This window comes from Heterocephalus glaber, unplaced genomic scaffold (assembly GCF_053883595.1).
Source record: "Heterocephalus glaber isolate CG9 unplaced genomic scaffold, H.glaber_assembly_v1.0 deba00000122, whole genome shotgun sequence".
NCBI classification, from domain to species: Eukaryota; Metazoa; Chordata; class Mammalia; order Rodentia; family Bathyergidae; genus Heterocephalus; species Heterocephalus glaber.
In genome coordinates, this window is record NW_028258138.1 from 13,184,466 (window position 1) to 13,197,853 (window position 13,388).

Consider the following 13,388-nt stretch of genomic DNA (forward strand, 5'->3'; position numbering starts at 1 on the left):
TAACTTTGAAGACAGAATTTTACTCATAAATTTAAAAAGTAATAAATTCAAAGGCATTCTAACTAAACAGTGAAGCAAGCTAAAACATTTTAATGAGCTAGGCGCCCCTCCTTCTAATGTTACCAAACAAATTAATGAGCTAACTCTAGTAAACCATTAACCTGGAATGATACAAAACCAAGGATGCCTAAAGTTGTTATCACATGCTCTAACCAGGGTATATAAAGCATCCCTCCACATATGCTAATATTCACACTTGCCTGGAACAGGGAACTAAACTCACCACCCCTGACACCATGGGCTACTACGGCAACTACTACAGAGGCCTGGGCTATGGCTTTGGAGGCTTTGGCCAGGGCTTCGGCTATGGCTGTGGATGTGGCAGCTTCTGCAGACTGGGCTGGGGCTCTGGCTATGGCAGCTGTGGATTTGGCTCTGGGTTTGGACACTACAGATATGGCTGCTGCAGCCCATCATACTATGGAGGATATGGATTCTCTAGCTTCTACTGAAATTCTGCTCTAGTGTCTCCACATTGTTATCATGAGTGGATTTTCTGAGATATTCTTCAGTCGATGGACTGAGATCACTCTATACCTATGGAGCATATAAAATCTAAAACTTCCAGAGAATTCGTTATTTGTAAATGTGTCTGGATCTGCCGCTTAAGAACTATGAGCTGGTTTAAGTTCATTGCCCAATAAATTATTTTAAATGAAACTAAAAATATGGCTGTTGGTTGATTCATTTAATTCAATATGTGGATATACTTATGTAACAGTTTTACCAATTGTCACATAGAAATACAATACACTTATGAATATATGCATATAAATGTGTTTGTATATATACAAATAGATATATGGTAAATGATCCAAACATAAATGATAAGACATACTAATTATCCTGATTTAATCAATAAATATGTTGAAATGTCATACTGTACATCATAATTATGTACCTTGTCATAATCATTACATTATATATTTTTATTTTTTCCTATTTTGACTTTATGAATTTTGTGATAAATAATATTTATATTGACCTTGGGGATCTGGTATACACATTTACCATACCTTGATCTGTTCAATCCTCTTCTCTCCCTCCTCCTCTAGATTCCCTTTCTCAACCCCCAAAAAGTCTGCTTACCCATTTCCTACTATCTCTTCTGTAATTTATTTATACTTTGAGTTTCTCATATAAAAGAAATCATGTGATATTTAACTTTCTGTGTCTTATTTCATTTAACATTATGGGTTCAAGACCTGTCCATTTTCCTGCAAATGACATGAACTCATTTTCTTTATGGCTGAATAAAATTCCATTGTGTATTTTAAATCATTTTTGCTCTTTTAATAAGGAATGGAACAAGTCAATTTATAGTTTATCTGCTTCTGAATATAAGTAACAAATGAACGATGCTAAAATTCAACTTTTGGTTAAAAAAGAAAAATTCGTTACGACCTCTTCTTTTAAGCCAATGTTCTTGGGGTTGGCTGTGCTGGCTTAGTGGTCTGAGCAGAGAAATTAGAGCTAAGCAGCTCTACTTGAGGTCAAACTACATCAGCTAAACCAGGAACTCAGGACTTTACTGGAAGCATTTTCTTCTGATTTGGGTAGTATCTCCAGGGACAGTCTCCAAGGAGCTGAAAAGTAACAATCAATGTAATCATTATTGAGGTTGACATTTTTTGTGTTATCAGTAGTATCATAGTTTTATTCTCTTTAAGATTGCATTGATCCCTGTTTGTGAGAAAATGCTTTGAATTCATAACAAGAATTTTTCTCCACAGAAAATGTGAAAATATATTTTACCCTTCCATTCATCAACATGAGTAGAAATTTAGGTTATGATTTGAAACTTCTAAAAACATAGTAATGATACACATGTGCTTTTGATCTAGTGAATGCACAAAATAGTGCCACCCCCACAAAAATTCCAATGAAACTGTGCATATGTTAAAAAAATTGATTTGTTGCATATTCTTCTTTTTTCCAATTAATGAAGAAATAACTTGTGCATATCATAGTCATGTGTTTTCTTCTTTAAAATAGATATAGTGGTTTTTTAATTGAAGTTTCTCATTTGTATCTCATACTATTTCTATATAGAAAAATAATTTTAAGCACCAAAACCAAAAAAATAAACATTAATCATAGCCACAAGCACTGGCAAAACTACACAAGATTATGAAATACTTAACTATGCAATTTATGCATAATTCTCGATTATTCATTAAAAATAAACATACTCATTTTATTAACAGACTTATGAAAAGGCAAATAAAAATGGAATGAACTTCAGTTAGAGTAGCACTGATAATAAAAAGCAAGACTAACATTAGATCAAATGTTACCATGGTACCAGAAATCTTGTTGAAATTCCTATCTAACAGGAAAACATTTCCTATATAGCCAGTAAGGTGCTCACATAATCCTATGTGTGGCTTTTTTTAAAATGTCAATTAAAGTCATAAAATTCCTTCAAAATATATTTTGAGTGCTAAATAAATGCTAGGTTTTGTTTTGAAATTAGCTTAATGAATGAAACCATTGGAGGGAAAATGTGTCATCCAAATATTGCTCATAAAAGTCAACAAAACTTAGTAGCATGATTATAATCATGTAAAATAACTAAGTTTTATGAGTCTCAGGTTTCAAGATTGGGTCAGAATTGGGACAGGCTTAACTGAGTATGGCAACAGCTCTGGATAGTGCTGCCGGGCTGAGCTGAGAGACACTATGAACATCAAGCCAACACTAGTTGTCAAGGAATGTTTCTTAATTCTGTCTTTTTTGCAATTGTGCCTTATATGCCAGGAATTCTCTTACATTGTTTTAAGTTGCACAAATCCTTTCAAAATATCAGATGATAATAAGGAATGAGATATGTTTTAAACAACAATGAACATTATCAGTACCTTAGAAAATTCTGAGGTACTGAACAGGTTAGTTAGAAATTGCCTGAACCCAAACATGGACACAAAATAGACAAAGTGATGATGAGGATAAATATGTTATATTGATGATGGAGAGCTACAGGGAAGGAATGTGGTATTGAATAGGTTGTAGTCAAAACTGTTTTACCTGCCTCACACCTTCAGCTGGATACAACAATAACAGTGGAGAAAAGTGAAGAGGGGTGACATTGGAACTGAGATTTGAAAAAGATGCAACACATTGATGTTTAGAAAATGGAGAAAGACAGAATGATGGACAGAGAATGTCTGATCTGAATTTGTGGAAGCACTAAAGCTACACCTCACTTTGGGGAAAAGGTGAGAATCCAAAAAAAGGACTCTGGCAGAACTTCCCATTAGATGGTAATTTTTATCTCCAATCATCATTCCAAGGGTGATTGCAGTTGTTCTAAGTTGCTAAACCAAAAACAAATTTTGCTTGCTGTTATGTAAAGCCAAATATAAAAATAACAATTATGCACAAAGTCCTAAAAGTTTAGAAATCAGGTGCAATTTTTCTTTTTGTTTCTGAACTATATCCCTGATGAGTCAAATTTTTCTTGTTACCCATGCTATAAAACATGTAAATCTTTGAAAAAATTGATAAATTTAACTCTTGACTCTGACTACTTTTCAAATTTTCAGAATCAATTATAGCAACACTCCCACTGAATTCTTGAAATCATATTTAATTATACATTTAAAAATACTCAATGATATTAAATGACTACTAAAAAGAATTCTACATAGGTTGTGGGGTGTGTATAGAACTTGGAGCATACAGCAGTTCCTTCTAACAGAATTAAAGCAAGGATCTCATTGAGAAGCTAACTAGGTAGCCAAACAAGCTTAGAGACTGTTAGTATGTTTGTCATGTGACAAATGAAGAATGAGTTGTCTCAGGTAAGAATAATTTACAGCATAACATTAAAGGACAGGCATGTGTTTTATCACATTCTCTGACTAGCATATATAAGCTTCCCTATAAAGACATTGATACTCACACTGTGAATCTTCATTTGAACAGCAAACTAAACTTACCACCCCTGACACCATGAGCTACTGTGGCAGCTACTACGGAGGCCTGGGCTGTGGCTATGGAGGCTTTGGTGGCCTGGGCTGTGTCTGTGGCTGTGGATATGGCAGCTTTGGCAGACTGGGCAGGAGCAGTGGCAATGGTGGCTATGGATTTGGCTCTGCCTTTGGAAACTACAGATATGGCTGCTGCCCACCATCGTACTATGGAGGATATGGAGTCTCTGGATTCTACTAAATGAGTTGCAGATGTTGGAAGCAGAGGAGAGACTTTCAAATACATCTGGTTCTATACTTTGCTTTTATTCAAGAATCATCCTTTTTTTCTAGCATCTATTGATTGATATTTATCAGTATTTGAGCTAAATCTATGAGTAGTTGCTATATTTCACTCTCCAGAACCCATCATATGTAAGACTATTTTAGGTAGCTACTTTAGATAGGAATTAATATACAGTCAGAGAGGGACTGGGCCCCTAAGTAATTCAGCACAAAGAATAAAGACATCAACATTGTGGCTGGAGGTGAATCTGAAGAACACCAAGCCTCAAGATAAAGGACCAATGGTCAGGCCTGCATACCTCCCTAAGGGACAACAGTAACTCAGGATTATACTGTAATCAGCACCACCTGGTCCAGGAAGTCCAAATAGGCCCAGGAGGGTGGGCAAGGCATCTGGACCCAGTCCTCCCCAAGAATGCCTTTGTTATTTCCATGTGTAGGGAACAGGGAAAGGTGACATTATTGGAACCTCTGCAGCAAGTCCTAGTCTCCTGTGAGCCACAACAGCACAAGGCGAATTAATTAATTAGACAGAAAAGATAGAAAAATAAGACTTAGAGAAGAAGCTGAGATTTGGGCTTGATCAATGCTGCTCTGTGCAACAAAGAGGAAAGACCTCAAGCTTGCCACACCTGTATTCTGTACATTGGGAGTAACAAATGTAGCAGATGATTTAGAGGGCAGCAGGGGTAATAGGTGACTCACAGGGCAGCAGCGGTGAAAATCCTAGAACAATGGGGAACTATGAAGATGAAGATTTTGTTCCTACCCAGGATGTCTTCAGCTGGTGTAATCCTGCCCTGGAGCATCACAGGATCACTGGACCATTGAGGTTTTATCTGTGTGTGGAGGTGAAAATGGAGTTGCCTCAACGTGCCATAGGTGATCGGTAGGCAGGAAAACTAGGCCTAATCATAATTTTAATTGTGAAACGATTTTTCCCCAAAATTATGTAGAATTACTCCCCACATATGTGTCCTTTATTGGATCAATATTAGCTTTGTTATTTCCATGTACTCCTTATTGGATCAATATTAGCTAAGCAGCTATACTTTTAATTGTATAGATTGATTGTAATTAGACCTACATCCTATAAATGTTGTACTTTGCTGTTTAAAAAGGCCTTGGCAGCCATCCACTCAGAATCCCTCCTAGAAATCCAGGAGCTATGCTTCTTTCCTTTATTTCCAATAAAACTATCCTATCCTCTTCCTTTGGTTCGAGACTTCATTCCTCAATGCTGTGGGACTGTGAGCTTGGCACATCTGACATGTAACAGGTCAGCAGTTATATTACTCCTGTGTCATGACCATAACAGTTGTTCTCATTTTGGTTTATTTTTCTTACCACCACTATGAGGGTATTATTTTTAAGTCAGTATCTTAGAGAAAATTTGTATTTTTATCTAATAAATAGATCATTTAAAATATAAATATTTGGCTCTTTCAATATTTTTATTTTTATTATTCAATGTCTGCTTTGCAACTCATATGGAAAATTGCTTATAAAGTAATGATGTGTGAAGGTACAAGATACAATGTGATAAAAATGTTTCCAATTTACTGTGTTACACAAGCTTAAGAACATATAGGATGTCACATTAACAATAACTGCAAGTAACTGATTTCCATTTACTCCATCAGCATATCAGCCCTCTCATATATTTCTAGAGTGTTCCTGAAATTAGTAGAGAGATTGTCATATTCACATTGTCTGTGGAATATAGCTGCTATTGTAGATCGATGAGCTAAGTAGAAATATTATAGGCAGTCAGATAGGGCTAGGTCCTCCAGAGGGTTAGAATAACAGTGAAACACAGCACAGCTGCACCGGAGACACATTAGCTGAAAACCAGGCCTTAAGATGAAGACAAGATGACCAGACTTAGAGATACTTCCTCAAAGAATAAACACTGGGCCTAATGAAGTCTAGATAGACAACAGCCACCCAGGTCCAGCCACCTCTGTACCTACCACTTCCTAGGAGAATCTTTGATCTTTCCACCCACAGTTGTTACCTGACTTGTTTCCCAATTAGACCACCATTACCTAAGTGACTATACTTGTAACCTTATTGGATGTTCATGGCTGTGGCCCACATTGTATCCACATGGATTTAACCCCATAAAACTCCTGTGTAAACTGGGATTCCCTGGGCTACCAACTTGGGACTCCTCCTGCCCTCCGGAGCTTTGCTAGCAATAAATATCTTCTTACTCTTAACCTCCCTTGTTCCTAGGACTCATTCATTGATTTCTAGAGAACAAGAACTCAGTGTATCATACAGTTAACAGGATTAGAGATATAATATTTCAAATTTCATCTCCAGTATTATTTTCTGTAACACTGATAATTGCATATCTTCGTACTACTGTCTGGCTTTTGTTTTTCTCCAACCTTAGTTTTGGTGGAATGGTGTAGACTGAGAAATATTATTTATTTTGGGGGAAAGACTCATGAGGGGGTTACTGTCTATTATAAAGATGATTTACTTGCCATGACCATAAAGCTAAAGAATCAAATATTACAGAGTACCATGGAGAATTGGGAAAAGTGTGAGCTTTCCTGATTTTGTTAGACCTTTTCATAAATCTTATCATCATAAGACAAAATGAATCATTGCTAACACAAAAGATGCTTTACTGATTCATGAGAGCCCTTCTTGACTGTCAGGTGTGACCCCATTACTTAGTGAAAGTCAAGAATTCTGGTTTTTGTATCCATAGGTTATTTTCCCTCACAGAAAATTCCTTTCGCTACTTCTTCCTAAGCATGTTTCTTTTAGGCATTCCACAAATTTACCACTCCTGGCCAGGCACCCTGGAAACTCAGTAATGTATAGCAAATGAGTCCCTGTTAGTAAAGTTCTTTGTTAAGTTTTAAACTGGCCAGAAAAACCTGATCCTCAAGTTTGTCAAACATGACCGGACATGTCTGAACTCACTTACATTCAAATTTAGACCCCTAGTACTTATTTCTGAGAAACTCTTTTGAACTTTTATAAACTTGCAGGAGGAAAATTACTATGTGTATTATTTCTCATAGAAAAATGACCATTTTATCTGTAATGGCTTAGATTTCAAATCATAAAACCCAACAAAGAAAGTAAGAAAGGAAGAAAGGGAGGCAGGGAGGGAGGAAGGAAGAAAGGAAGGAAGGAAAAAGAAAGGAGGAAAGAATGAAGGAAAGAGGAAAGAAGGAAGGTAAAGAAAGAATTCATTGTTCAACGGCCTAGTCATTTACTTACATAGAATGACTTCCATGTGTTTGTGAAGATGAATTGTAAAAACTAATAACACATTCCCAGATGCTGTTAAATTGGAAGGTATGGATTCAAACCCTCTCCCGTAGAAACCCTTTGTAATTACTATAATTAATTGTTCTAGTGAAATTCTGAAACCTAAAGCTTAGTATGCTCTAAATCCCTTGGACAGTTACTCAGATAGTTATTGTATGCTTTATCCAAAAGGGCAGTATAATGATTCTTGTACATTAATGTCTATAATTACTATTTTATAGGATGCTTTTAATTTTCAATTTTTCATTTTTCACTTTAAAATTTAATGATAACTAAACTATTTACATTTTCATTTGCTCTCTTAGGAATGCAATTATATACAAAGCTGTCCTTGATAAGCATTTTTAAAATGATGAGTACTTTTAAAGAACCATATCTAGATATATAACATGTGATTGTTACACTTAATTTTCTTTAGAAAGATACCACATTGACTAAGGATGATCTTGTGTACCCTGAACTTTAGATTTAAATACTGGCCTTCTTTGAAAGCCATTTTGATTCCTGATCTTACCTGCCCAGATATTGTTAAATTTTATTTGTATCTAAATAAAACTAGTGCTACTCCTGAATGCCATAGCTTTTAGAAGCATATTGGTTAGGTTGTTAAATAATCAGAAACTAGAAACACGAAAACCATTTTTAAATAGTAATCATTAAGTAATGCTTCTGATTGAACTGAGCTTCTGTTTATGTCTATTAGACATATAAAATTTTGGAAGGGAACTGGGAGTCCCTAATCCTCCTCAAGAGCACAAGCCCAAGGACATGAGGACCTCCCAGTGGAACCAAGATATTTGAGACTTCCCAGTCTCCCACTAGTGCAATCCCTGGGACAAAGCCTTTAACACATGTGTGTTTTGGAGAACATTCGTGATGCAAAGGATGTAATCAATTATCTCTAAGAAAGAAGTTTTCTTTCTCCCTTATAAAGAATGGACTCATCCATTTCCATTTTTCCTATTTTCCTGTTTATTATTTTCTTGCTCATTTTTGTTTTGTTTCATCCACTATTCTCTCTCCAAGTCTTTCCACACTGGACTTGTATGGAAATGTATGGAATCGACTCATTTGCCCCATCATCTGAATTCCAAGATAATATGCTCTGGCCTATAAAAAATCCTATGAGGAATTTGTGTATTATAAAAGTAAAGCTCAGGAACATAATGATAATCTCTAAAGTCAGATAATGTTTACAAGGCAAAACTGGATTTTCAACTCAGGAGATGTTACTACAATACTCCATTTTCAAATATATGTGTATTCAAATATATATGTATTCTTATCACAAAAAAGCCAAAGAAATCAAGGTTAAAATATCAGAGACACATTGAGCTATGCTTAAAGGGATCCTCTCTTTTTCTCTCTCTCTCTCACTCTCCAAATAATAATGAAAGACTTAATGAAGGGCTTGTGTTCACTCTTTTCATCCTGTCTTCTCCACTATACTTCTCTTTCCATTTAGTCTTTCATCCTCCCACTAACACGCTGTTACTCATTGGTAGTTGATACCCAAATGCTCCAAACAGCTCCTGAACTGGCAAATCTCAACTTGTCTTTGTGATGCACTGTTATCAGGGAGTAGACAAGGCCTTTCTAAAGGCAAATTTGCCTAAGTTAGACTGTTAGCTCTTCCCCTTCCTGGGGTGACACTAGGCAAGTTATTTAATCCAGTTTTCTCATCACTAAAATTTCCATAATAACAGTAACAACTTCATAGGGGTCTTGTGTTGATAAATGATTAGCACATAAAATCCCTCAAGGCAATGCTTGTCATGCAGAGTGCGATTAATAGTGTTAGTTCATTGCTACCATTATTCAGACAATTTATATTTGGTTTTCTATCACTACCATACTGCTGCAAAACTCACAACCAGAAATCTTAGCACTGAACAAAAAGATTCATGGTCACACATCCAAAACCTGAGGAAAGTAAGATAGTATTGCTGGCTTCATTCACATGACTAGGACTTGGATATCTGCTTTGTGAATGGGACTTCACTGCTCCGTATGTCCACCACTCTCTAATTACATTCTACCAGCTGTGTTCTCATGGAGATGGCAAAGGCATAAAATAAAAATGGATTCACGCAAAGACAATCCCTACTTAGGGCTGGCACATCATTTCTGCCTCCCCATTGGTCACACCTTATTACATAGCTGAGCCAATCAGAGTGGAAGAACATTGCACAGTTACGAGGCAGAAAAATATATGAGGGAACAGTTGAGAGGTTGCGTTCTAGCACAAACAATGCTGTCTGTCCTGGCCCGCGGGTAAGTCAACGGAGACCCTAGAGGGGGAGTGAGAATGACAGGGGACAAGAGACACGAGAGATGGAGACAAGACAGGTTTCTGATCAAGTCTCGTTTATTGCGGAAGCTGCTACAGCATATATACCGTAGGGCTAGAGGGGAGGAGCAAGGGGAGGGTACTGGGGCTATTTCCTTGTTGCCGGGTAGACTTGCAGCAGGCCCAGACATGCCCGTAAAAGGCGCTCAAGAGTTCTAGCGGGGGGGGGGGGACAAGGCCCCCCACAGCTGTCCAGTCTGCCATTTTGTAAACTGTTAGATTAGTTTAGTTTTGTTTTGTCTTTCAGGGAATTGTTCCTACTCCAGTCAGTGGCTTCCTCTCTGAGAAGACATGATACACAAATTTACATGTCCAGTCAGTACAGATACAATAAAACATTAAGAAATATTCTGTGATGTGTAAACTTCAGAAAATGAGGAAAACATTTTTAGTATCAGTGTGTCCAAAAAAAGCACATTAAACATGTTTATGCTGAAAAAAAAGAGACTTTGACTACAATTCAATTTTAACTGGGTACTCTGCAGTTGTCATTTGCTAAGTTTGGCCTATCCCTCAATCTGGCTTTTCTTCTCTTACCTATCTGATGAATAATTCCAAATGTGTGTCAATATAGAGAGCCAAACCTCAACATGTTTTAACCAACAGGTTATTATTTCCTTATATGTTCCCTTTCTGTCTCAGTTCCTCCCCCCTGTCTAGAATTTCTATCCAGGTAGTGTTTTAAAATTGAAATAATTCCCCATGCAGCCCCTCTCCTCATTCATGGACTGTTAATTCCCCTTGATCCTCACATTTCTATGTTTCTCAAAGAGTTCCCAGTTTTACCCTCACCTCATCAGTCTTCTCATCTTTTCTTCACAAAACTTTCTCGTAAGACTTTTCCTAACTCAACCTGTACTCCGATTACATTTTAAAGTGTGATTCTCATTGATTAGATGCCCAAAGTTAATTCAGACTGTTTGGATTCCAATATCAACTTGACTGCTGTTTAAGCTTATGACCTTAGGCAACTTATTTTATCTCATTAAACCTCATTTTTGTTGTCTGCAAATTAAAAAACAATGTTGTTTTAATGTGGTGTGGATTATGTCGACTAATGTTTTCAAAGCAAAAAGAATAGCTACAAAGACAGTAATAGATATGTGCTATAAATATTAATACTGTAATACTTTTATCTTTATAGAATAGCTTACTACCCTGTTTCATTCCATAGAAACACTTCTACTTCCTGTACAGCCTAACATATAAAAACTACTCTGACATTACGGTCCATAAAAATTAAACAGTTTATGATTAACTATGTTCTTTTCACATGTTTTCTTTTTCAACAATTGTTCTTATTATAGAATGTGATATTTACAAATCTTTTTCTCCTGCTAAATTATGACCTTCTTTATTCAAGTCTAGATTTATTCAACTTTAATATTGAAACTATACTTCTACATTGAAATTCATTACAGACTCATACAGTTAAATGAATTACTTTCTTATTTCACTCATGGATTTAATATTGGACATTTATTCAATCTGACACACTCCCATTTTAAGAAGTATTTCTCTTATGCTATATTTTCATGTTAAAATATCAACTGAAATAGTTTGCCAAAGAGATTCAAATGAAAAAGCAAACAGATTGTAGATGCATAATACAGGTACATAAATTATGAGAACTCTCATTCTAGCAGTGATATATTCTACATGAAGAGGCCTACACTCATGTTCTCTTCACTCTCAATTCCTTCTAGGTTCTATTCAAAGATCTTCGGAGAGCATTGCTTCCACTTAGCAAGAAAGCAGTTAAAGGAAAGAATATAACTCATCATAACTGTCTTATAGGTTATACTTATTCTACATGTAAATAATGTGAGAAGAAATAGGATTTATCTTTTAAGGCTACTGATTTAAAATAATGAAAATCACTTGCCAAAAAAAAGAGATTTACTATAAATATAAGTAGCTCACAAACCCTGGGGGAAATCTGAGAAATTAGGTTGATAAACTTCACAAAATATAGAATTGTCAGCATACCTGCTGTAGTAACCACCTCAATGACACAGTGGTAGTATGTTAGGACATTGATTTTTTCATTACTGTCATTGTTATTTTTAGCTACCACTAAAGTGGCTTGCAGTTCCTACTATCGCTGTATCTGTTTGGAGCCATCTCATCTGTTTCTAGATGCTACTTCTCTAGATGAATTCTAACTTGATCCTATCATCCAACATCAAGTCTAGGTGGCACACTTGACTAGCTTAACCTGATTCACACACCCAAGACTTCACTCCTAAGAGCAATGAAAGGAATCATTTATTCCTCTCCAAATTATATATTATGAGCCACAATACTTTATCCTTCTTGTAGAATAAGAACAAGGCTCAGGTTCTGGGTAGCATAACCAAAACTCACGTCAGTGACACTACTCTGATTTTGAGTGAATCTATGTACTTTCTTCCATACCAGATTCAGCTGTGACTATAAATAAGTAAATGATTTCCCTAAGTGACATGTGTGGAGCTGAAATTTCATTTTTTTGTCCACTAAACCTCCCAAAATATTTCTCTGATTTTCTACTGTGACTAAAATACACAGCATGAAATCTTCATTTAGCATGGTCATGGTTTAGAACTGTAAATCCATTTCTTGAGGATGTAGGAAGAGAATGGCACTGCACATTAGTCCCCCAAATCTTTAGAATGCCAAGCACACAAATATTGGGAAAGAAAGGGACTAGCAGGAGAGAGTGAAGGGACAGATCTGGAGCCAGAGAAGTAGTGTGGAAGGAGTGAACTTGCTCAGCGGTATACAGTAAGAACCCTGGGTGCCAGGAGGCGGCAGGTAGTGTCTAGGCTCTCCAGGATGGATGTGATAAGTGCAAGTCAGAAACCAGAGGGAAACACGAAGTCCTCCTCTGGAAACTAGAAGATAAACCATCTCTACAAAAACTGTGCCCCAAGCTGTAGATGACTTAAATATGTTGTAGTAAATGCCATTCAAAAGTGAATATTTTATTTCCCTTCTAGAACTCTCTAAATTGGCAGCACAGTTAAGTGGGAAAACATAGGCTCTGGAGTCAGCATAGCTAAGTTCAAATCTAAGTTTTGCACTTAATAACCATAGTGCCTTTGAGTAAGTCATTATTTAAGCTCTCCAAGACATCAATAAAATGTAGGTGATAATAGTATCTACCTCATAGAGTGTTTTTGTTAAATGAATTAGTGCATCTAAGGTTCCCTAGTAGGTAATACAGTTTAATAAACAGTTAACTATTCTTACTATTATTATTGCTAGGTTGAAGGATTTGTCTCTCCCAGGGATGCAGTTGAAACGGTAAACCATTGAATGGATGTTGGTCTTTATAATAGTGAACAGACCACAATGTATAAGTAAAATGTTTTCTTACAGAGAATCTCAGAAGTGGTCATGTATAATTAGAAAACCAAAACAATCTTTTGAAATACAGTTGGAGTATTACCTCATGTCATATAGTAAATTTATGAGAATTT

At 36.2% G+C, this 13,388-nt stretch overlaps 2 protein-coding genes across 2 annotated transcripts; both read left to right on the forward strand.

The window, feature by feature from the left end:
- Positions 1–274: 274 nt before the first annotated feature.
- LOC147830350 (keratin-associated protein 19-5-like) lies at positions 275–526 on the forward strand. The gene has a single exon (XM_087213243.1). The coding sequence runs from the start codon at positions 297–299 to the stop codon at positions 510–512; it is 216 nt and encodes a 71-aa protein (XP_087069369.1). The 5' UTR covers positions 275–296; the 3' UTR covers positions 513–526.
- Positions 527–4,014: 3,488 nt separating this feature from the next.
- On the forward strand, positions 4,015–4,233 carry LOC147830351 (keratin-associated protein 19-3-like). The gene has a single exon (XM_087213240.1). It carries the CDS (start codon positions 4,015–4,017, stop codon positions 4,231–4,233), a length of 219 nt encoding a protein of 72 aa, XP_087069366.1.
- The last annotated feature ends 9,155 nt before the right edge of the window (positions 4,234–13,388 follow it).

Bases quoted from the DNA above. Each gene is read 5' to 3' on its own strand.
- LOC147830351 (XM_087213240.1), top strand. From the start codon at position 4,015: ATGAGCTACTGTGGCAGCTACTACGGAGGCCTGGGCTGTGGCTATGGA.
- LOC147830350 (XM_087213243.1), top strand. From the start codon at position 297: ATGGGCTACTACGGCAACTACTACAGAGGCCTGGGCTATGGCTTTGGA.